The sequence below is a fragment of the Boleophthalmus pectinirostris genome, unplaced genomic scaffold, assembly GCF_026225935.1.
Source record: "Boleophthalmus pectinirostris isolate CB_2022bp ecotype Guang Dong unplaced genomic scaffold, ASM2622593v1 HiC_scaffold_9, whole genome shotgun sequence".
In the NCBI taxonomy this organism is placed as follows: Eukaryota; Metazoa; Chordata; class Actinopteri; order Gobiiformes; family Gobiidae; genus Boleophthalmus; species Boleophthalmus pectinirostris.
Genome location: NW_026571541.1, coordinates 14754701 through 14777691, shown reverse-complemented (window position 1 = coordinate 14777691; position 22991 = coordinate 14754701). Strand labels below are relative to the sequence as shown.

General features: G+C 37.4%; 2 protein-coding genes across 2 annotated transcripts; both read right to left on the bottom strand.

Annotated features, from left to right (window-relative positions):
• Positions 1-204: 204 nt before the first annotated feature.
• On the bottom strand, positions 205-16133 carry LOC110163532 (unconventional myosin-VIIa). The gene is made up of 49 exons (XM_055147786.1): positions 15764-16133; positions 15291-15404; positions 14939-15091; positions 14131-14315; positions 13923-14044; positions 13505-13647; positions 13312-13425; positions 13147-13215; positions 12957-13041; positions 12806-12882; positions 12608-12727; positions 12396-12538; positions 12111-12321; positions 11521-11656; positions 11347-11453; positions 11100-11159; positions 10561-10698; positions 10059-10217; positions 9851-9943; positions 9134-9228; positions 8949-9033; positions 8620-8838; positions 8357-8464; positions 8070-8279; positions 7779-7985; positions 7520-7696; positions 7353-7442; positions 7123-7250; positions 6908-7034; positions 6527-6820; positions 5771-5998; positions 5274-5441; positions 5055-5172; positions 4812-4938; positions 4581-4750; positions 4267-4457; positions 4039-4163; positions 3664-3821; positions 3242-3395; positions 3013-3168; positions 2820-2925; positions 2332-2445; positions 2178-2265; positions 1971-2077; positions 1715-1900; positions 1526-1642; positions 1370-1453; positions 1137-1256; positions 205-1063 (listed from the first exon to the last, which is right to left on the bottom strand). The coding sequence occupies exons 1-49, from the start codon at positions 15866-15868 to the stop codon at positions 971-973; spliced, it is 6684 nt and encodes a 2227-aa protein (XP_055003761.1). The 5' UTR covers positions 15869-16133; the 3' UTR covers positions 205-970.
• A 4730-nt stretch (positions 16134-20863) lies between these two features.
• LOC110163751 (solute carrier family 35 member F2-like) lies at positions 20864-22985 on the bottom strand (the record flags this gene model as incomplete). Its single annotated transcript, XM_055147787.1, has 6 exons — positions 20864-21540; positions 21890-22044; positions 22213-22265; positions 22385-22541; positions 22620-22779; positions 22866-22985. Coding segments are annotated over 6 exons (945 nt in total), but the record flags the coding sequence as incomplete, so codon positions are not given.
• Between the last annotated feature and the right edge of the window lie 6 nt (positions 22986-22991).

Genomic DNA, 22991 nt, shown 5'->3' with positions numbered 1-22991 from the left:
TCTCATGTGTAATATTATAGTCCTTGGAAACTAATTAAAATGTTATTAATTATTAAAGACAGTTTTGTTTATGTTAAACTCCTGGGATTTCTGTCACACAATCCCATTCTTGTTTATTGTTAACAGAAAATTAACAATTTATATCGCCGTTATCATTATCAATCCACTGGTTACAACAGGTTATGTTAAAAAAAAAAAAAAGAAAAGAAAAGGACAATACAAAACCAAAGGCATTCATATTTTCAGTACCAAAATACATACAAATGTGTTGGTGGCCTGGTTCATTTCCAAACCCTTGACCTAAAAACTTAAGGCAACGTATTGAAACTTAAATACGGTTATCACTAGCTTTTGACCACTTGAAAATATGAATTTTAACCTTTTTTATTTTGACCTTTAACTTTTCCCTTTCTCAGCATAGGTACCTTAATAGAGGTATTATTATAACAAAAGGCAGATGAACAAATAAATTAGTGATAATATTCTAATGTAGTGATTAGAGTAAACGTCTCATAAAACTATACACATATTAACAGCCATTTAAACCGAAGAAGTGTATTCAGCTTTTTGTTGTATTGTGCTTTAACTTGAAATGAAAAATGACACTCTGCTGAAGTTCACTTAAGGTAAGATTTACATTCTCTTTGAGAGACAAAAACATTGATCAAGCAGCGCCTCCTCTGCTCCAACCAGTCTGGACATGTCAGAGGTAGTCGTCCTCACTGGACTCTTCCTCCTCATTCTCCTCTTCCTCCCTGGTGCAGCTGCTGCTGTAGTAGTGACTCGGGCCTTCGCCGGGGTCGCTGCTCTCAGCGGAGCTCTCCACGGTGAGTTTTGAACTTTCCGAGCTAGCAGAAGGACTGCGGCTCATCCTCCACAGCTGTTGGGAAAAGGTCCGCCCCCAGCTGCAGTACTGGCCAATAGGACGCAACATTCGGACAAGCTCACGGGCCTCCTGCCAGTAAGAAGTTCACTTGCTATGGCCTCGCGCTGAGCGCGGTTTGTTCATAGTGGTCAACATTTGGCTAATGTAAGAGGTCAGCAGGTCATCCATCTTGTAGCCCTGTAAACATAATACATGTGTTTTTACTAAAAGATACATTCAAAAAGAGTTCAAGATGAGCAAATATCCTCACCAGCGACGTCTCACAGAGCAGCTTGCTTCCTTTAACCAGGTTGCCAATGGTGATATGGAAGTATGTGTTCCCACTGCTCCAGTTGGAAATATTAGTGAAAGGATGAGTCGTCAAGATGTCCTGTTTAAGCACAAAGCAGCCATTTTAATGTGTAAGATTGCAGGTGTGAGAGTAGCTTCAGTAAAATTCCACAGAGAGGCGATGACCAGACCAAATTTCTAAAAAGTGCACACCTTAGTCTTTGGGTCAATGAGACTAACTCCATGCTTGTTGATGGCAATTAGCAGAATCTCTGGATACTTGGTCTCTGTGGTTTGCTAAAGACAAAAAAGAGCACAAAAATATTAACATGTATCTCATAATGAAAAACAATCACCAAGACTGTTTACCTTGACCTCAAAGAAAGCAGATCCGAAAGTGGGCCATTTATAAATGGTCTTCAGGAACATTAGTTTTGCTTCCTCTCTTGATTTACCCGCTTGTTTGTTAAAGTATGCAATTACTGACTGTTGAACACAGTTAATATTAGTTGTAATTAGTATAGCTGAGAAGTTAAGTAAAATAATTCAGAAATTTACCCTTTTCCAGTCATCTGGCGACATTAGGCGAATTAGATCCTGAGGCACCAACTCCCTGAGCATTTTGGGAATTGTAGGAAAATGTGATTTGTCATCTTCAAACTTAACTCGGTAGATCAGAGCTGCAAGCTGGAAAACTTCCTCTCTGGAACATTTGTGGTAACCCCGCAGATACTTGGGCAGCTCCTATAGTCAATAAGAAGATGCTATTAATATGCTATTCAGTAAAAATATCATTGTTTTTCACAAGATAAACCTGATAGTAGTGGAAAATTGAATCAGCAAAGGAGTCTTTCCCAGGAACAGTGGTTGTCCATAACTTCTTCATGAAAAACACCTGATACGTAAGTGATGGAACAATACCTGCAAAAATATATATTCACTGTCAATTGAACCAACTGCAAAGCCACAAAAAAAAAAAAAAAAAAAAAAAATCCCCATCAAGTTTAAAGACAAAACTCACCATCTTTAGCTGGTCGAGATTTCTTGATCCAGTCGGTTAAGTGTCTCACAAAATCAAAAAAAAAGTCTCCCTGTGGTACACTGATCACCTGTGTGTGAGAAAACAGATGTTATGACAAATATAGCCCCAAATACAAAAAACTATGTGATCTAACCTTGTCTGAGATCTTGACAAACAAACTGAAGCCCTCTGGAGTTTTGAGAAGCAGTCTCGTTGCAATGTTCTGACACAAGTCTTTTGCTTTTGTGCTGGACTCAACCTCAAATGCCTAAAATTGGAATAGGAATGTCACAGTATAACACTGTAAGGTTTTATTCTTATGAGAGTACAAATAAAGTCATTTTACAATTATTCACAATTATTACACCATGACAAGTGAAGTGTTACATGCTTGTCACTTTAAGATAGATATGTTTAAAGTCATACGGTGGAATATTTTAGGCTAAGGAATAACATCTCTATACAAACAAGGAGGTGATGGACTCTCTATTTAATTCAAGTTATGGTACTTATGTTTTTGTTTTTTTTATCTCACAATTATTATCTGACCATTATCAATTAACAGAGCCTTCTTAGCATCCCTAGGTGAGTATATATTAGTTACTTTTACAATAATGTCATACAGTAAATCAATAGACGCACCTCATCTGTATCATCAGGGAAGTAGACCTTGTGAAAAATTTGTGTTGTTTTGTGTTGAATAGCTTCAACTTCCACCAAATGAGGAGGGTACTGCCTGGATCCATTACTGTGAAATACAACAACAAAAAGTATTATTATGAGACCATATAAAACCAAAATAGTGTTTTTAAAATTAGTGATATTAATGAAGTACCGTAAAGCTTTATGCACTCTTTGCATGCAGTCTGTGGACAGTGGGTGGTGCTTCTTGGACTGCAGAAAGCGCTGGATATGAGGCAGTAGCACATTACTGGGAGGGAATAAACCAGTGCACAGCCATAACAGCTCCCAGCCCTTCTCCTCGCTATACCTACATAAGTCCAACATTATAAAGTAAGTGAGCTTGGTTAATGACAAATAAAATATTGTTACAGGCTGCATACTTGACATGGTTGTCTGTGAGCTGTTTAATAATCTGGCAGTATATCTCATCTTTCAGTGGTTCAGCCTTTAACGCTCCTTCAAAAATCTGATCTGTTAATTCATTCACTGAGCGCGTCCGTTTTGATGGATAGTCACCCATATACTTCATCATGGGTGAGGACAGTTAAGGATAATACAGCCATTTGTAAAAATAAAATAAAATACATGTCACAGGAAGTTGATATTGTCATATATATAAATATAAATATATAATATATATATAAAATATATATATTTTTATATATATCTTATATCTATATATATATCTATATATATATATATATATATATATATATATATATATATATAGATATATATATATATATAATATATAATATATAGATAGATAGATAGATAGATAGATAGATATAACACAGGATATCAATAAAGGCCATGCAGGCTTCTTGAGACAGCTCTTCATGGTTGACCACTTTCTTGAGTAGAGGCAGTTTGAGTGGTTCCCTTGTACAGCTCCACATCTTGTCCTTCCCACGATTTTTGGTAACCATCACTCTGCTTAGGGTATGTTTCGGAGGAGGCCTAAATAGCAGAAATTATATTCATAAAGAAGATGGAAAATTCAAGAATGTACACTGTATGAAGTTGAATTTAAAAGTCAAACATTGTAACATTTCTGGTCACCACAAAAGATGCATAGTACATCTTAAACATTTTAATGGTTGTTCCTAAATGCCATATTTGTGCACATTTTGTAAGTGTTCCTGATTTAACCTCTGGCTCTACCAAAATGCTGTACCTAAAGTAGTCATATGAGAACTCCTCCAGTGTGTACGGTTTCAGTCTCTCGTCGGTCTCTGGCATCATGAACTGAGACACACGGACCGATTCTTGCCGCTGGTCTGGTGTCATGGTAACCAGTGCCTGATTACAAACAAAAACATATAAACAAGAACAGATGGAAAGAGCAGCTACACTACTGCTTTAAAGTGATGGCATGATCATTATTTAAAGATGGTTTCCTTACCACTATCTCTTGCTGTGGTCGGGTCATAGTCGGAAGGACATAGACACAATCTGCAGGGAAGTCCCCTTTTTTATTAGTTCGCTCATTGACCCCATGAGCCCAACCAGAGTTCAGGACCTGCTCCCCTGTGTCCTGGTCCAACAGAATCAAGTCTCCTTTCTGAAAACTGAGGAATGTTGAGTCCTCTCCAGCTGAAAATTAAAACCACACTTCATCATTTTGGAACGTTTACAGATAATAAACCGTATGATTACTAGATTACCAGGCATTGTTTGGTATTAAAAGATATTTCTTATGTGACAGTTCTTGCTTACTGGGGTTGGGGTTGTCTTGCAGAGCCACTACAAACTTGGACCGGTTCCTTAGTCCTTCCAGGAAAGTGACCACTAAGTCTCGGATGTCCTCAGCATTGTTGGATGTGAATGTGTACTCTTCACCTTTAATGGTGGCCATGGTGAAACTCTGGCCCTGTAGCTTTCCTCCCCTGAAAACATAACATGGTTAGCTATTAGAATATGCAAACTAATATGGCATGTTTGGCGTACTTGCTGCTGGAGACTGCAGTGATCTCAGGAAAAGAGAGCTCCAGAAGGACTTGCTCCTGCTCATCCACAAAGTACACCCCAGTCCAGTTCACAGCCACAATCAGGTCATTTTTAGGCAGACTAGGCCCTGTGTGCACAAAGAGGGATTTTAGCAGTTTTTTTTTTTATTTCATGGGAATGTCATGCCAAAGACTATTATTTGAGATAATTTACTATTAATGGTAATATAATGAAAGAGCTTACCTGAAAACTTAAAAGCTTCATAAAACCGTGAGAAAAGAAGTGGCCATTTGTGTCGAGCAAAGTCCACTACTTCCTCCTTCACTTTGAGAGAATCAAACCTTTTCTGAGTGTAGATACTCTGAATAGAAATAAACACATTTATTTAGAAAACATGTAAAAGACACAGTAATATTATGTGCCACTAGGATGTCTATGTCTATGTTCAGTCAGTCTAAGAACCTTTTTGTGGGCGGCCATGATAAAATGAGCCCACTTCTCAACCCCTCTAGAGGAACTGATCTCACGGTCTGGGATGTAGGAGGGGATGAGGCTCAGAAGACGCTCCAGGAGGATCTCTGAACCATAGTCCACATAGTACTGCTGTGAGGCCAACTCTGCCAAATCATCCTATGATAAGGCAAAGAATATAAACAACAATGTAAGGTAAGGAGCAATTTATGTTCAAGTTGGGAAATTTGTCCTCATTGCATTTTACATATTCTTCAATATTACTGGAGTGAGTGACTGCAAGAGCATCTAGCTGGAGAATTAGCTTAATGGGGGTTTTCAGATTCTACAATGTGATGTGGTCCCAAATGGAAGCAAGAGTCAGTTCTCCCTATTGACTTAATGGTAAATATAATTACACTATGTGTTTTTCTTAAATAAGTAATCTAACTTGTCATATATGCTTTAAGATTGATGAGTGAAATTAGAATAATGTAAAGAACTATTACCCTGTCACAGCGGTATTCTCCAAACTTGACTCCACGAACGATTTGTTGATAGATGAGATTTGTGGCCACCTGGTCGTCAGTGGGAGAGTGCCATGGCGTAAAGATCTCCTTTCTGAAAAACAGCCTCCAGGGGGCGTTCCTCTCCTGTGCGCCCTGCTCTTTGGCATACTGTTCACATTGTGACACAGCGTCCATGACGTGGTCATTACCACTACCCAAAGAAGACACCTGTAGGAGCGCAAATATAACTCAGAATAAGTTGTAACACATTGTAATAATTGCAGTATTTACTTTCTTAAAGCTAAACAAATACTTAATACTTACTTAATACTTACTTATTAAAGGTCCTATATGATGCAAAATTTACTCTTGTGAGCTTTAAACCATGTTATAATGTTGTTACCTCACCAAAAACATACCTGGAGTTGTGTTTTAACTTTAACTTTAACTTTATTAATGGTCTGTCTACATCTCCAAAGCTCAAAATGATAGATATAATATTATAGATAAGAAAATAGTGTAACATGGGGCCCTTTAAGAATGATTCAGGGTTAGCACGTTAGGAGTTAGGAGCTAGAATTTAGGGTTCAGGTATTTATTAAGTACTTATTAACACAGAATCATTCTTAAGAAACTATTTGTTCATCATGAATTAAATCTTTCTTTATACTTTAATAAGACTAATTAAAGTGTAGTTATCAACAAGTGTGATCAAATTATAGTACTAGTGTTTTAGTGGTTTATATGTTACTTTACTTTGTCAAAGAGGGCGATGTAGAGGGAGAAGCCAAAGCGGTCTCTGAGGTTAATTTTGTCGGACAGGGCATTACACAGCTCCCTGGCCGTGGTCGCTGAGTCTGTGAGGAGTGTTTTGGTGGTGCCATCCATAAAGGTCACTGGCAACATAATGGGCTTTTTGGACTTGGTGGCCTGTAGCTCCAGCCATGATGGAGGCTGTGTTCTTGTTCCATTGACGAAAGTTCTTCTCAGCCTCTCCTCACAATATGGGGCATAACCAGGAGGTCCACTGTTAATGAAGTTCCTCAAATACTAATGATCAAAAAAGTCACAAATCACATTATTTACTTAAAAAGTAAAAACTAAATATTTTAATCATGTGAGCAGAAAATAATTAACCTTGACAAATTTTTCAGATGGGGCAAAACATCCAACACACAATGAGATAAGAATCCAACCACGAGCATGGGAGCTTTTAGACGGATTTTGACTCAGCTGTTTACAGATCTGACAGTAGATTTCATCTCTATAAACAAAAGAGAAAAGATATCAAAAATACTACAAAATAGTACAAAAATTGCATAGCAGGACATAAATTACAATAAAGTGAATACCTGAGTCCTGGTCTCAGGATGCCGTTTCCAATGATGAAGTGAAGTTTCTCTAAATTCGACGTGGGGCGGTCTTCAAGCATGCTGTTACCATGGAGACCAGGCTCGCCATCGTTGAGGCGCCTAGTGACCTGAAAAAACATAAAAGATTAAGGATTTTCTTTACTTTGATAACAGGCATTTCAAAGCAAAGTACAGTCATTACGTCAGTATTTATCTGGTTATTAATCTACCTCCTCTGTGATCTTGGATTTCTTCTTAAGAGTCAAAGACACAAGTTTGTGTCGCACACTGTTCTTCTTCGGGGTTTCAGTTGGAGTGTTCTATTAATAACACAAGAGGTAAATACAAATGCAAAAATATAGAAATAAGATTGAAAATGATTCTGTCAACCCCTCACCTCGCCCTCTCCCTGCAGTGCAGCCAACTCTCGTTTATATGTTTTCTTGCCTAGTGTCTCATAGATTTTGGTCATAATTGGGATCTTCTCACTGCCATCACTGATAGCTGTGTGATACTTCGGCTCAGGCAGATCCCCCATAAACCTTAGCACTGTGATCCACACTGCCAAAGCAGCCTGTACAGGAAGTAGATATGTTTTTTTTCTTTAATTATAATTATTATGATAAACATCTATATAGAATCCAAAAGATACCAACCAGCTGATCTCCTTCATCATCATGAAAGAGCAGTGGTTGCTTTAGAGACCGGCGAACATAGGTGTGAGTGGTGTTCCCTTGAAAATAGGTTGCAGCAAATTTAGCAAACTTGTACTCAGACAGATCCTCCTCATCATCGTCGTCAGGCAAAGGAAGGGCCTCATCCAGGTCCTCTTCCTCAAGCTCATGGTATGTTCGCTCCAAATCCTGTAAACAAACACATAGAATGACCAAGGGGTTTTGTTTTTTAAGTAGATCATTTAACTAAATCGTTGTTGAATCTTATCTCACCTCAAACCCTGTAGGGGCTTGTCCTTCCTGCCCTGGGAGGGAGCTTGTTGTTCCCAGAAACCCAAACATCTTGTCCACCATGTCCGAGTCATTGACGGGCTCTTGTCGAGCTTTCTCCATCTGATCTACCAGCTCCTTTTTCTTACGTGCCTCCTCCTTCTCCTTCTTCTCTCGTTCAGCATCCTCTTTGGCCAGCTGAGCCAGACGCTCCTTCAGAGAGACAATCACAGAGTTACAGATACAAGGCCAGTTTCAGAGGCTCAGTGTGCAGTTCAGTTTAGCTCTACCTGGTGCTTGCGCTCAGCCTCCTCCTTGGCTCTTTTGGCAGACATCTGGTTCCTCAATTTGGCCTCTTCAGCAAGACGCATCTTCTCTGCCTCCAGCCTTCTTTGATACTAAAAATTGAGAAGTAAAAATAGAAGAAAAAAATATTGGTGAGTCAAGCTAACTGAAATCAGACAAAGATATTAGTAGTATTAATATTTTTAGTAGTAGTATTATTATTGTGGAGACCCAAACAAAAGTAGGTTGTCCTTTATTTAGCCTTTACCTCTCCCTTCAGTCTCTTGTACAGCCGGCGGGCGATCATGCCTCTGGTGTAGGCCTGGATGGTGATGACAGCCCACAGTCTGTGTCTAAAAGCCCGCCGCACCAGGTAACCTCGGCAACGACCCTGGAAGCATGTGATTCGCTGACGGGCAACATGATATGAGGCACACAACTTCCTGGATCTGACCAGAGCTTGTAGACGAGAGAAGCCGGCACGCATCTGAAATAAATAACAAAAACAAACAAAAAAAAAATTATTGAAAAAAACACACAACAAAAACAAAAACAAAAAACAAATCAAATCAGAGTTTCTATTTATGAGGGTCTTACAGCGCCATAGTTCTTTCTGCATTGGTAGCCCCTCCATGTCTTCTGAATGAGCACTGCTGATTTCCTCATCCTCAGGAAGTTTGACCTGTGGCAAAAAATTAAGCCATAAACTAGGATTTTTTGTTACAAAAATCGTATGCATACATAAAAAGGGATATACTTAATTTTAGTAAAACTGTACCCACCTGTCTTTAAAACCTCTCACCACCTTTTGGATGAGAATAACTTTGTCTGTGATCGCTTTGTCCCTCTCAATCTCCAGAAGCATGTCATGGTGATCCTACGCAATACACAAAAAAACATAAAAAACCCCAAAACAAAACAAAAAAACTAATACACCACCAACATGATAGATTTAAAAAGGAAAAGCATATGTACCAAAATCTCTTCTCTGTACAAATTATGAGACTTTAATCTTTCTCATCATGACATGCAAAGTAAGTATAAAAACTCAACAATTACAAAGCCTCTTCTGCTATCTCTAAACACATCCTGAGTGGGAAATGTGGCCACTGCCCTGTTCTGACCTCTGCAAGCACTCTGTTTCCTGAACCAAACTCGCACATAGGACTTTCAAAACATACATGTGTCTATACGTCTATACGGCTTACATTCAGTAAGCAATCAATGCAATTTCAATAATTTCTAGTTGTTAATGATCAACTTTGCTTTTTTAATCGAGAGGTCCACAGTCAGCCTATCAGTAAAAACATGGGTTTGTTTGGGGCAAAATTCTGATTTAAGAAAAGAAATTTGACTTTTTTTGTTGTTGTTAAAATGACAATGAAAATGTAAATTCATTTTTAATAACATTCAAAATAAAAGACAAATTTAAATAAAAATCTTGATTAATGTATTGCCCAGTCCTAGCATAGTTTGTAGTTTATAATATTTGTTTGCACCTTGAGGAAGATCTTGGTCTTTCCCATCTGCCAATCATCATCTCTGCCCAGCACAGCCTCAGCGATTCTTTGACACGTTCCCCTGAGGTCCTCCTAATCAAACAAATGCAATGACACCAAAATCAACATTTATCAGATCGGACAACAACAGGCAGAGGTGGAAACTAAAACATGTTGACAGTGAAAATGTCCACTGACTACTGATCACCTGTTTGTACGCTGGTTTAACTCCCGGCATTAGGACCCGGTAGCGGTCAACAAACTCAACAAAAGTGTAGCGGATAGGATACCCTGCCCGACGGATACGAATCGTCTCCATCATCCCAGAGTATCTCAACTGGCGCACACACAGCTCCCTGTCAAACAACTGAAGACAGACAGGACTTCTGAATGCAATTTACTCACAGTATCATCAGAGTATGGACTATACTTACACATTTGAACATAACATGAAGGGTTAAAACATTAAAATCACAACAATGAGCAAAACTTTTTGGGGGGTCCCCAACGGTAATGTTATTTCTCTGTCTAGAATATTTCACAGAATGGCTTCAAATCATGCATTCAGTTTCAGGTGTTGGCTTGTATGTGGAACATTGTATTCAAAACAATAACAAAGCAGGTGGAGAACCCCTCACCAGAGAAGTTAAAATGTCTTAAAGGGCCTTTCTATAGTTTGTAATCTAAACTGATACAAATAAGTTACTTACCATAGGCTTCTTGTATTCATTAGGTTTGATGCAGCGTACAAAAAAGGGCTGACACACACTCAGCGTTCTCATGAGCAGCTCCAGAGATCGTTTGAACTGACTGCTCAGGGTGGGTGAGCGCTTCCTGGTCTCTGCCCCCTGTCACATGGAAAAGACCAGAAAGTGTCAAAACAAAGGAAGAAGCAGTTTTTATGATTCCTGGACCTTACACCAACTTTGTCTTTCTCTGTAGTCCTAATTTGTCACGTTTCTGGTTGGGGGTCCGTTACCTGCTTGTCTCAAGGGAAATTGTTATTTGTATTTTGTTCCAACTTTTTATATTTAACCTACAGTCAAAGTGGTGGACCCTCAACCAGAAAAGACATAGCAGTCCTTATTGCTTTTTAAATACATCTACATACACTGTCAGTTCCAGTGTAAAGATAAACATGTTTTCCACCAATGATTTAATTTTCAAAGTTTGTGACATTTCATAAATTGCGATAATTAATTATTTATTTTAAAAAAACACCCACTATCAATCAGTTAATAAAGTTTACCTTAGGAAGACTTTTGGCAGGAGCACACACTGTACTAGCAGGAGCATAACTGCACAGAAACTGGTGAAAGGTACACATGCAAAAACACACAGGATAGAGGACAGAGAACACAGTAATGTTAGCATAAAGCTGGACATTACTCAGAAACATGCAACTGAACATGCAGAAAACACACAAGAAAGTATGTGTTTACTTGAACTTGCATTAAGTCTTATTAAGACTTATATTAAGTACAAGTAAATCTTACCATAGCAACATCGGCCTGGAAGATTTGTTTGATGAATTTGTTTTTAGAAGAATGCACCAGCTGTATTATGTCCCCATAAAGTGTGTCCCGGTTTTTCTCCAAGAAACCTACCAGAAAACATGTATTAATTGAAGAACATAGTAATTCAAATATTTTTACAAATGTATATCCCACCTTTTGTCTCGTAGTAGACCACTCCTGCGAAGTGCTGGATCCCAAACTGGGTCTCGTAGTTGTTCTTAGGTGGAATGTAGTTGGTGTTGAGCTTGTGCTGAAAGTTCAACTTGTTCAGCATTGTGGCATCTGTGCCCTTTCCAGAGAAAATAAATAATAATAGTAAGAGCACAGCTGTAATATTCAGGTTTGATATTATAAGGTAAGGTAAGGTAGACTTTATAGTCCTCTGTAGTTGACCCATCTTTCAGGCCTCAGGAGCAGTGAGCAAAAAATCTCGGCGACCTGGAGATCAAACCTAGAATCTTCTTGCTGTGAAGTGTGAGTGCTAGTAACTCAGACACAGTGCTGCCTATTCATATGTTGGCCACAGTCATGCTATTTTTTATAATATGAAAACTAAGGTCAGGGCAATCCTTTGGCAACTTTAAAATGTTCCTGTGCCTAGCATTATTTTCCATGGTACATCTTTGAGCTTAACTAGACACACAATGTATTTTATTATTTTTTTTTTAATCTTTTAAGTACTTTATCATCTTTGTTGTCAAAGTCTATGTTATTTTTGAATAGTGAGTGTTCATAATGGATACCTTAGGAAATTTACTTTCTTCATCGATCAGTGAGATGATGTTCATTGGTTTGATGGCAATCATATCCAGAGCGTCCTGATTATCTGTAAATTCAATGTGCTGCCAGTTGATATTTTCAAGGTTGTACTCTTCCTGCTCCAACTTAAAGACATGTCGCACAAAGAACTGCTGCAAATTCTCATTGGCAAAGTTGATACAAAGCTGTTCGAAGCTGCAGAAATAAACATAGTGAAGATAAGATCATCTATTATAAAGCATGTATTTATTTCTGCTATTGCTATATACCTGTTGACAGCAAAGTTCTCAAAGCCAAAGATGTCCAACAGCCCGATAGACCGGCGAATAAACTTAGGCTGCATAGATGGGGGCTTGTAGATGGCAGCATTAATCTTCTCCACAATCCAGACAAACAAGCGGCCATAGATACCCTGCAAATACAAAACATACATAAAATAAATTCAAATGTAAATGTATTCATGTAACTACAGCAAAGTTACCTTAACAAAAGCATCTCGGACATCCAGGGCTTGGTCCATGTTCAAAGGTGTGGACACAGTCTCCCCACGTGTGATCAGTGTTCGACTTGTCAGGCAGTTCTGCAGGTCTTTAAAATCCACCTGAACAGAAATTCATTCTTATAAATTCTTGGTTTACTTTTAGTAGTTTTTGTTTTTAGTATATTGTTAGGGCTTTACCTCCAACAGTGTAGCTGCTGTTGTAAGAGAAGGACTTCGGACCACCTCACAAGCATCCAGGTTATCATAATTACGTGCTTTGAAGAAAACACAATTTTACAATCTCATCAACATTGTATTTAACCAGCCCAAAGTTTGTTTTTAATTTTACCTTCATACTGTAGATTCCCCATGTGCAAAATAGCAGCGAGTAGTTTTGAAATTTCCCAGTTTTCTTTGTCTGTAAACATCAATACCTACAGTGTAGGAAAAAGTTATAAAGTTATAATGGTAGAAGATGTAAATATAATATATTAGATAGTAATGTTATGAAAAATGAATTTATAAATCTAAATAAATACCTTCATTGCAGAGCGAATGTTGGAATACTCTTTCAGGTCATCACGTCCATCACACACTGTACAATTTCCCTTAACAAAAGGGTGGGAACATAAAAACAACGTAAATGATTATATTAAGTATTTTCCACAATAATGCACCAAAATAAGTACCATTGTGTTTCTTACAATAGTTAAGTAGTTGTAATCTGTGGCTTTGCTTAGACCAAGTTTCTTCTTTTCATCTGGGGTCATGCCTTTTAACATGCAATAGAAAATGTGGTAGTTTCTCTCATCATAGGCCTACAATAGGTCCACAATGAGTAAATACAGGTTAAGTAAATAAGATAAGACAAAACAGGGATTACTCATTGATTCCCACCTGTCGACAAACTCTGGATTTTTCTAGGAGATATTGCTCAATCTTTGCTCCTTCTATGGCTCCTCTCTTGTTAAAATGGATGTCAATGTACTTTCCAAAACGTGATGAATTGTCATTGCGGATTGTTTTAGCGTTACCAAAAGCTACACAAAGAAGAAGACATCATGTTATACTGGTAAATGATCACATTTTTCTATAGTGCTTTCTGCCTTCAAGGCACTCAAGGCACTTTAAATCAAGGAAGCACCCATTCACACACCAGTGTATGCAGACACTGGGGCTGCATATACTGGGGAACACTCAGTCTGTTTACAAGCCTACCTTTGGATTAGTGGACAAACACTAAGCTATTGTTGCCCTCATGTAAGCAGACTTCATGAAACTATGATTGTATTGTACACCTTTATGTTGTTCCTACCTTCTAAAATAGGGTTGGCCTCTAGCACCTGCTGCTCTATCCATGAATGCTGTCCACTGATGGCTGCAAGGAACTGAAGGATGAGTTTAGTGCTCTCTGTTTTTCCTGCTCCAGATTCACCACTATAACCAAACACAACAGGTCTGTATTATTTAATGTAAACCAGTAGATGTAGCTTTGATGGTACAATTCCTATCACATGTTTTACCTGATAATACAGCACTGATCTTTGTTGTTTCTCTGCATGTTGAAGTAGCAGTTGTCTGCGATGGCAAAGATGTGTGGTGGCATTTCTCCAATCTTCTTGTTGGTATAAAGCCTGATCTGGTCAGCAGTGTAGATCGGCAGCAGCTGATATGGATTAACAGCTACCAGGATAGAGCCTGTATAGGTCTGCAGATCACACAATAGATCAGCAATCAGCAACTGAAGTTAATACATTTAGTAAAATAAATGAATTACTGAGGTACAGCATCTATATTTGTGTGTAATGATAAGTCTAATAAATATACATTATTCTTCAAAAGTCTTAAATGGCAAATATTGCAGATCTTGGTTGCGCATGCCACTGATGGTAAGAGCGGTTAGCTCATAGGGGTGGATAAGGTGACTCTGATCTAGCAGCTCAAATGGTGATGGGTGACAATGAGAACATATCAGTGTTAGTCATAGGAGAAGAGCCATCCATGTTGAAAGCAAATAAAGATGCAGGCAGCATGCAGCACTGAGCCCCTTTACCGTCAACCACTGACACAATGCCCCACATACGCAGACATACAAAATACTGTAAATGCAGCAAACTTAGGCAGCTCAACAACGGGATTGGGACAAACACTTTTGCTTAGATATCTGACTTACCCTGCCACCACAATTAGTCTTCAGAAAAAGAAATAGACAAAAGAATAGAATGCAGAGAAAAAAATCAAAGATACGAAGAAAAAAAAGGGATAGACACCACTGCTGCAGCAGAAGTTTAAAGGAGATTTAATTAAACACCAATTTAATATGTAACTCACATATATGAGTTTTTCTCTGTATCTGATGAGCAGGTTTCGGAGGATGCCAGCCTCATTGAGATCTCCTAATCGGATCATGTCCTCCACTCCATGAATGGAGGTGGGATGCATTGGCTTAATATTTGTGGCATTCTGAGGTGAGATCCAGTGTTCCTGTAGAGAGATTACAAACAGTTAAAGGTTTGTCAGTTAACACATAAATTTCACTGCTGAAGTTGCAGTTAGTACATTTCAAACAGAGAAACAAATCATTAGTCTGTATCGAGAAGAAACAGCAAATGACCTGTGTTTCACATTGAGCAAAACAAAATATACAAGTAAAATACAAAGAGATACAAGATGAATATCATACATTTCCTTCATCGTCCAACACCTGGATTTGTCCTGAGTCACATAGTTTGACCACTGCGCCAATTGGCACCTCGAACTCACGACCGCTCTTTGGATCTAACCAGACATAGTCGCCCTAAAGAACAAAAATAAATAAATTAAACAAAACAAACAAAGAAAAAAAACAATTAGGCTAACTACAATCAGTGCAAATTGCCGTTTGGTTAAGAATTATTTAAGTCAGTTGGGTTAAGTTAAGTAATCAGGTGAAACTACTTATGTGAATATGACAAGTAGATAGTAAAAACAAACTTCTTCACATATCAAAACTGAAGTTGGCAAATAATATAACCTTTTGTTGAAAAGTAGTTATGCAAAAACAGCATGTAATATTTAATGATGCCATAACACACACTTACAAACACTGAATTAATAGCCCCCTATCATGCTAAAGATAGACTAGTATTAATAATTAAATAAATAAAATAAATCTACCGGCAGCAGTGTGCTATGTTTCACCACAGTGTTGACATTTCGCAGAAGAGCCCATTTAGCCAGATCCTTCTCATAGAGTTCAACATAATCCCGACGCCTGTACATCTTCAGGCAGTAACAAAATCCCAATAGCAAATAATCACAGCTTCAGTGTGGTTAAAAAAACAGCACAAAAACTATGGATAACAGTGTCCTTTCCTGAAGCACTCAGATGAACTGTATCCTGACTATATCCAGACATCTATAAACATGATCTATGTCCATCTAAGAGATATAAAAACAAAAATGTTTCAAGTTGTAAAAAAGAAAACTCTTGCTCAAAAAGAAAACAAATATTTAAGCAGTTTTAGTTTTTCATCTGAAGTTTTTACGGGACGGTCTTCCTCTCCCGCATAGGTCTCTCATTTTGTAAACCCAACCCCCTTCAAACTCATCTGTTGGCCATAGCAACAAGCTGTCACTTCCTCCTCAGGAGTGTCCCTTGGTGTGGGATTTCCATGCAATTCCAGTGTTAAGTGTTTTTCAAAATGTTCAATTAAAGGATTAAACACAAGTAATATTGCAATAATATAACCTGTGAATTTTATTATGACTAGATATTTATCGTAAGTTGTATTCTATCGTTGAACACGTCACATATCATTGAGCCCCATCTTTTCTGTTGGTGTTGTTTTGCTTGTTTGCTGTTGTGTAGCAGTTAATATGTTATGTGCAGGCTATGCTATTTTCAGTTAGTGTTACATATATCTCACTTTAATTAAGTAAATTCCTCACCTGGCAAACTGACCCACCTGAACATTACACCACTACGCACCTGTCACGCACACACACACACACGCAAAACCACACATGCACACACACACAGGGCCAGTGATGGAAGAGGCTGGGCCAACCACAAACCGTCAGAAGCCGCTCACTGAATTATTTAAGTCACTGGGATGTTTGGTGTCTGTTTTTATCTGCTGACTTAATTTTCTTATTTGCTCTATGTTTTTTTTTTTTGCTAATCTGTTGTAAACTTGTGTTTCATATGTGACATAACTAGAAGTTACAGAATATATTATTTCTTTAGATCCTTTACAAAAACATGAACATTTAACTTTGAAATGATTAAGTAATTACTTTTTGTTACATTTCAAAATAGGAAAATAGACAAACTAACTAACAAAAGCTCAAACTCAGAGGTGGAAACCAAGGAATATAGGTCACAGTAGCCAGTAAAAACACAACATTTGATGCATTTGTTGATGCATTTCTTTCATTTTTTTTTATTTTTTTCTGATTAGGACTGTTTTACTCTGGCATAAGTGTTACAGACACAGGTGTCTTGCCCAAGAACACAAGAGCAACTAAACTGGAGAGTAGGAACTGAACCATCAAACTTTTAATTAATGGCTGACCCACTCTACCTCATACACTAATAATTATGTAAATTTAAATACATAGATTAACTGCAGTGATGTTTTCATGAACTCTTCTGAGTTTACTAAATAATAAATGTCCGATATGAGCTGGTGTTCCCTTACATTTACTGCTATGTCACTGCTGAGAACTCAGTTTACAACACAAGAGTCTATAAATAGTCTTCAAATATTTTACTTAAAAATAAATAAATAAATAAAAATCCCACCTTTTTAAGATATTCAATGTAAAATATTTTTCTACTAATGTAGAGTTCAGTCACAGTTATGGTTATGGACTGGTTATCGCTGTTACATCTCCAATCACCAATCACAAAGCATCAAGGGTCCATTCTGCAATTCCAGTTAACAACATTATCCACAAGTAAACTGCTATGTGTTGAACGTCACTCTACAATAAAATCAGGTATAAGGCTGCCCTCTACTGGTGTTTAGCACAATTTACAAAGTTACACTGGTGAGGTATTTGAGGTTAAAAAGCACTTTCACGTTTCACAAATATATTTCAGTTTTTTTAGACCTGTGCTCACATAATGATTAAAAGACACAACGAGTCTGGCTGATTTGCATTTAGATTCACGACTGAGTAATGATAAAGGTCACTGGACATATCAAACTTGTATCAGTCATTGCAGGAGCCACTTTTATGCTTCAGTGAACAATGAATGTTAACATTTAGTGGATCCACCTCCTTTAACAAGGAACAAAACGAAACTGCACATCACAGCTTTTGTTATTGAAACTTTTTCTGAAACTAAATAATGTCTAGAATAAAATGTGCAGTAACACTCAGCATTAAAAATCAAGTTGAAGATACATTTTACCGTGACAAGAGTCGCAAATGTGGTGCTGACGCGACGCAAGTTTGGATCCCATCCCTCGAGCAGCCAATCTGAGCCCCTTCTCTTTGTACTTAGAGCCATTTAGGATTATAATAGACTCCAAAATGAAGCTTACTCCAATTTACAATTTTGTTTCAGACATAAATAGCCTACTGCAGCCTATCTCCAGCATGGTAATAAAAGATGATATTAACGAAATAAGAAATTTATTATGTTATTGTCGTTAACTAACTGTCTGGCGTAAACATTTCTGGTGATGAGTTTGGGGTGTGCAGTGAGACCAGCCCTGGGAGAGAGGGAGAGGCATCAGCTGATCTGGGTTTTATTGGCTTGTCCCATTTTTCCCACTAAAGTGAGGGGGGAGGTGTCAGAACCCATTAGTTTATCAAAGGATGACAAGTTGAACAAAACAAAATGATAAAACAGCCGACACTGCAGACTACAAAGGCTTGACTAAATATATATATCTATACAACTTTACAATCAGAATACAAGAAAAAGAATAACAATGAAAATGTAATGCACTATTTTGCATGAAAGCACAATAACAAAGAAGGCAATCACAAATAAAAGACATGCTGTATTTACCTGCTGCAGAATGACCATGGTCCTGGGTTGGGTCACACTTACTACGGGACATCAGCAGTGTTCTGGACTCTGAAAACAAGAAAAAGGGCACATTAGATTTGAAATAAAACAATAATAAGAGGTAATGTATATATATGTTGTACATATGAGTATATGTATATCAAGCAAGAGGCAGACACATACTAGTAACTGTTAGTGCTGTGGTGCATTTGAGCTGTTTCTGTGAGTTTTAATGGAATCCATACTAAGTGCCACAGGGTAAAATGCAGTGGGCTGATAACAAATGACAGTATAAAATCTATGGTGAATATATGAAAAAGTGTAGTTTTGTGTTTGTATTTTTAATTTTTTTTTATTTTAAATAAACCTTTAATTGTCTCACAATGGGGAACTTTTATTGTTATTAAATGACTAGGTCTTTGTTATGAATCAAAATCATTTTATACAGTGTTTTATAAAATTTTAAGCTGTTGTACTGTGTAATTTCACTTGTAGATCAGTCAGACACAAAATTTGTTCCCACAAGTGATATCTAAAATCATAAAAAAATTTACCAATTGAAATTAATATACCATGTAACTTAGTGATTACGTATGATTTTTTGTTCAAGTAATTTGCTGTGAATTAATGTTAATTTTCTCCCCTTTAATGTTAAAAATGTATGTCTACAAAAGACATACCTATGTCTTGCATCATGTGATCTTGTGTGTGGAGGTGCCATAGTCATTTTTCACCAGGATCAGATTTACATGGCTCCGCACAGCTTCAGGTCCTTTGTGCTTGTGTTTAAGTATATTAGTGATGATACATTATTCATACACCTTTCATTAACTGTTATTTTAAGCCTTTGACTTCTTGACACTTGGCAGATGCTTCACTGTTTTATTAGAGGCTTAGAAATGTGACATATTTTATGATGATATGACATATCTTAATGGATCTTGATTCTAAATTAAAATAATGTGTTTTTAAGTGTTTGGCCAGAATGTACTGCTGTTAAAAAGTGTTTGATAATTAATTGATGTTGCTAATTGAAAAATTTCATACTCATATTTGAACTTACTTTTGAACTGATATTGAATCAAATGAAAATATAAATATGTCCTGCGAGAACCTGTTGCTCTTACATGTAGTACAAAAAAAAGCCATGCCCATACCAACTAAGTCACCCACAGTGTACGCATCAATATTTGATCACCTAATTACCCCAGCAGAGGTCTGGGACAAAGGTTGAGCAGCCATACTCAGTTTCTATAACTGTGGGAACACTTTTCGAAATACTGTCATAATAAAACATTGTAAGAAAAGTAGTCTTAAAAGAATGAATATTTTAGAGTTCTAGCTGAGTAGTAAAGTATGACAACAGCGAACATAAGTGGCCATGGGTTAAATGGAATCTTCAATCACTTTATATTATAGAAAGAATGCATATTCTATGATACTATACACTGTTGACAAATTAAATCTTAATGCCAGCTAACACATGTGAACTACATTAAGAATTGATAGATTTGTGTCATACCTAAGGCCCCAGACCTGCAAGTGTTCAAAGTTTCCAACTACTTCAAAATATCCTACTAATTCAATTAAACTACAAATCAATAGTTACTTCACATCGCTGTTTCCCAACATTGATGCTACACATGCACTAAAGCTGATTAAACATCAGAGCCCATGCTGTGATAAGCCAATTACCTGACCTGTTGTCCTTTGTGTCTGATTTGAACTCAGCTCCTCTTCTTGTTTTTATTTCTTTGCCTTTAGTTCAGTTCCTCGGTGTTCCCTCCGTGTCACATTGCCAAACCAAGCAAAGCAGCTTTTACTAACAAGATAGAAGTAAAATGAATAATTTGTCCAGTCTACAACTTCAGTTTATCCTGGTCTTACTTCTGTCTTGACTTCAGTATGTCCTAGTTCAGATTGGCAAAAATATGGCTCTTCACTGTCATGTATCTTTCCTTAAGTCTTTGCAGTGCTCACGTTATTGCATCCTGTCTTCTTGTAGGGCATGTAGTGAATGACTATCTGCGCACGCTCCCTATTGGCATTAAGTGTAGCATGACTGGCCACTCATTCACTGATCCCTGCAGCAGAGGCCGACACACAAGAAGAGAGTCAGTGGGGGGCGATGAGGTACAACTGAGAGTAGCTTGTAATTAGACACAAGATACATACCATAAGGTTGTGTTTCCAATTCTACACTTTTATTTATATAAAACTCACAATGAGAAAAAACTAGTGGGGGGCAAGTTAATGAGAATTTTTTTTTTTTTTCCAAAATTTTCTCTGCAAAAAATGCTCAAAACAAATATGTGTTGTATTGATTCTTATTACACGGCTATGCACAATCAATTTAAACAAGAATAATACTGTCTTGTAATCTAGGTTAGAGCATTGATTTTGTTTTTTGTACACATACAAACAAAATTCTGAAAATGTTGAGACTAATGAAAAACCTTTCTTTTAGTTTTACATTTTTTTACTCAAATATACTGTAACAAATACAGTACAAATAAATAAAAATATTATAATATTATATTATAATAATATACAAATGTAAATATTAATCTAATCAATAACATTTACAGAAGAAGCTTGCACTGAAAAAAACCCAAACAAAAACAAATTACAGTTTAGTGCTACATGTAACATCAACATTGTAATTTTGGTAAGACTGTTCTTCATATGTATGAGTTCTGTTTGAGGCGCTTATCCTCTTCTCTTGGGCATCCTGCTCCTCTCTGTGCGATCTCAGGACAATCTCCTGGTTTGTGAAGTAATTTTGAGTTGCCACTGGGTTTTCATAGAAGCCCTCCTCACAGACAGAGGGCAGGGGGTCTACGGAGTCAGTCTGAGTGGGTACTGCATTAAACATTATGGAACTAATGATGATGATGATCAGTGAGACCAAATAAAGTCCAGAGAACTGAGGATGGAAACAAAGGAAACAAAACTTGTGTTAAGAGTAATTGTAAATTGTTTCCTGAAAAAAATAAAAAAAAAACATGAAAGCTGTAGTAATGTTTATAAATATACATGTGCTGTTGTTTTGAGTCACTAAGAGCGTGACATTAATGACATCTGAATTTTGCACAAAATCAATTGCTCTCGCTGTGAAAGTAGTTTAATGGCTCCAACATCGAGCTGGGGCATGTTGACCTGTAATCTGTCCAAGGACAGTACTTTACAGTGCCATAATAAATAGATTGGGTTGCAATCGTGTACAATGTGTAGTAATAATAATGTACATTTATGTTACAAATTGCATGATATACCGTGTAATGGAAGAGGAAAATCCCAAAGAAGAGGCTGAACAAATCTGCAGTCATTAAAGACAGATTCACTGAAGTGGCACTGCTCAGCTTTATCACGATGGGCATACAGCTGTAGAGTGTGTACAGGCACAGGGCAAAGCCACAAAATAACAACCCTGTGAAATTATACATAATTTCATTTAACTGGAATAAATTACTACAAACCATGACCAAACTACTGTAATGAGGAAAGGTATAGAGATTAAAAAAAAAGCAGTACTAGTGACAGATTTCTAAAAGGCAAAGTCTGACACACAAAAAAATAAAAAATGAAATAAACTGACCAATTTTCCAGTTCCACTGGATGGCACTAATTTCATTGCGTTCCAGAATCACCCTTAACAAAAGAAAAATAACAATAACAACAATAACGTCTTCTATCTAACATGCTTACGGTACATAATTATTCACCAGTGGTCTAAGTATAATGATGTGATAATGATGTTAAGCACTCACATCTGAATGGTGCTGATGATGGTACCGAACAGGCCAACCATGCCAAGAAACTCTTCTCTGGTCAGGTTCCTCACAGTGTACTCCTGACACACATTTGAAACTGCATACAGTGAGGCACTGAGCAAGACCAGCCCATCACCTAACAGGATGTTTGCAGCTAAGGACAAAAAGACAAATGATAAACTGTTACACCAAAAGAACAAATATTTATCAAATCTGAAAGAAATAAACTTACTGGAGCCCTGGTCTCGTCCAGCTAGCAGGTCGGCTCCCACCATAGCTCCAACTCCAAGCACACAGATACACACAGCAGCATAGTGCACTGGCCTAAAACGGGTCTTCAGAATCCACCAGGACAAGACCATGAGGACCGGGACCACAAAGCAGTCCAGCAGCTAGATCAATGAGGAAATGCATATACAGTAAGCCTGTAAGCTAAAGCACTAAACTAAAGAATAGCATACTGCTTCATGGCACTTACTTGAACACTGGTGAGGGTGGTGTACTGGTAAGCTTTAACCACAGTGTAGTTGGCTTCCACATCCACCAGAGCCAGCAGAATATACTTCCACCACTTACTTTTGAGAATCTGTAAAATATTTGCATC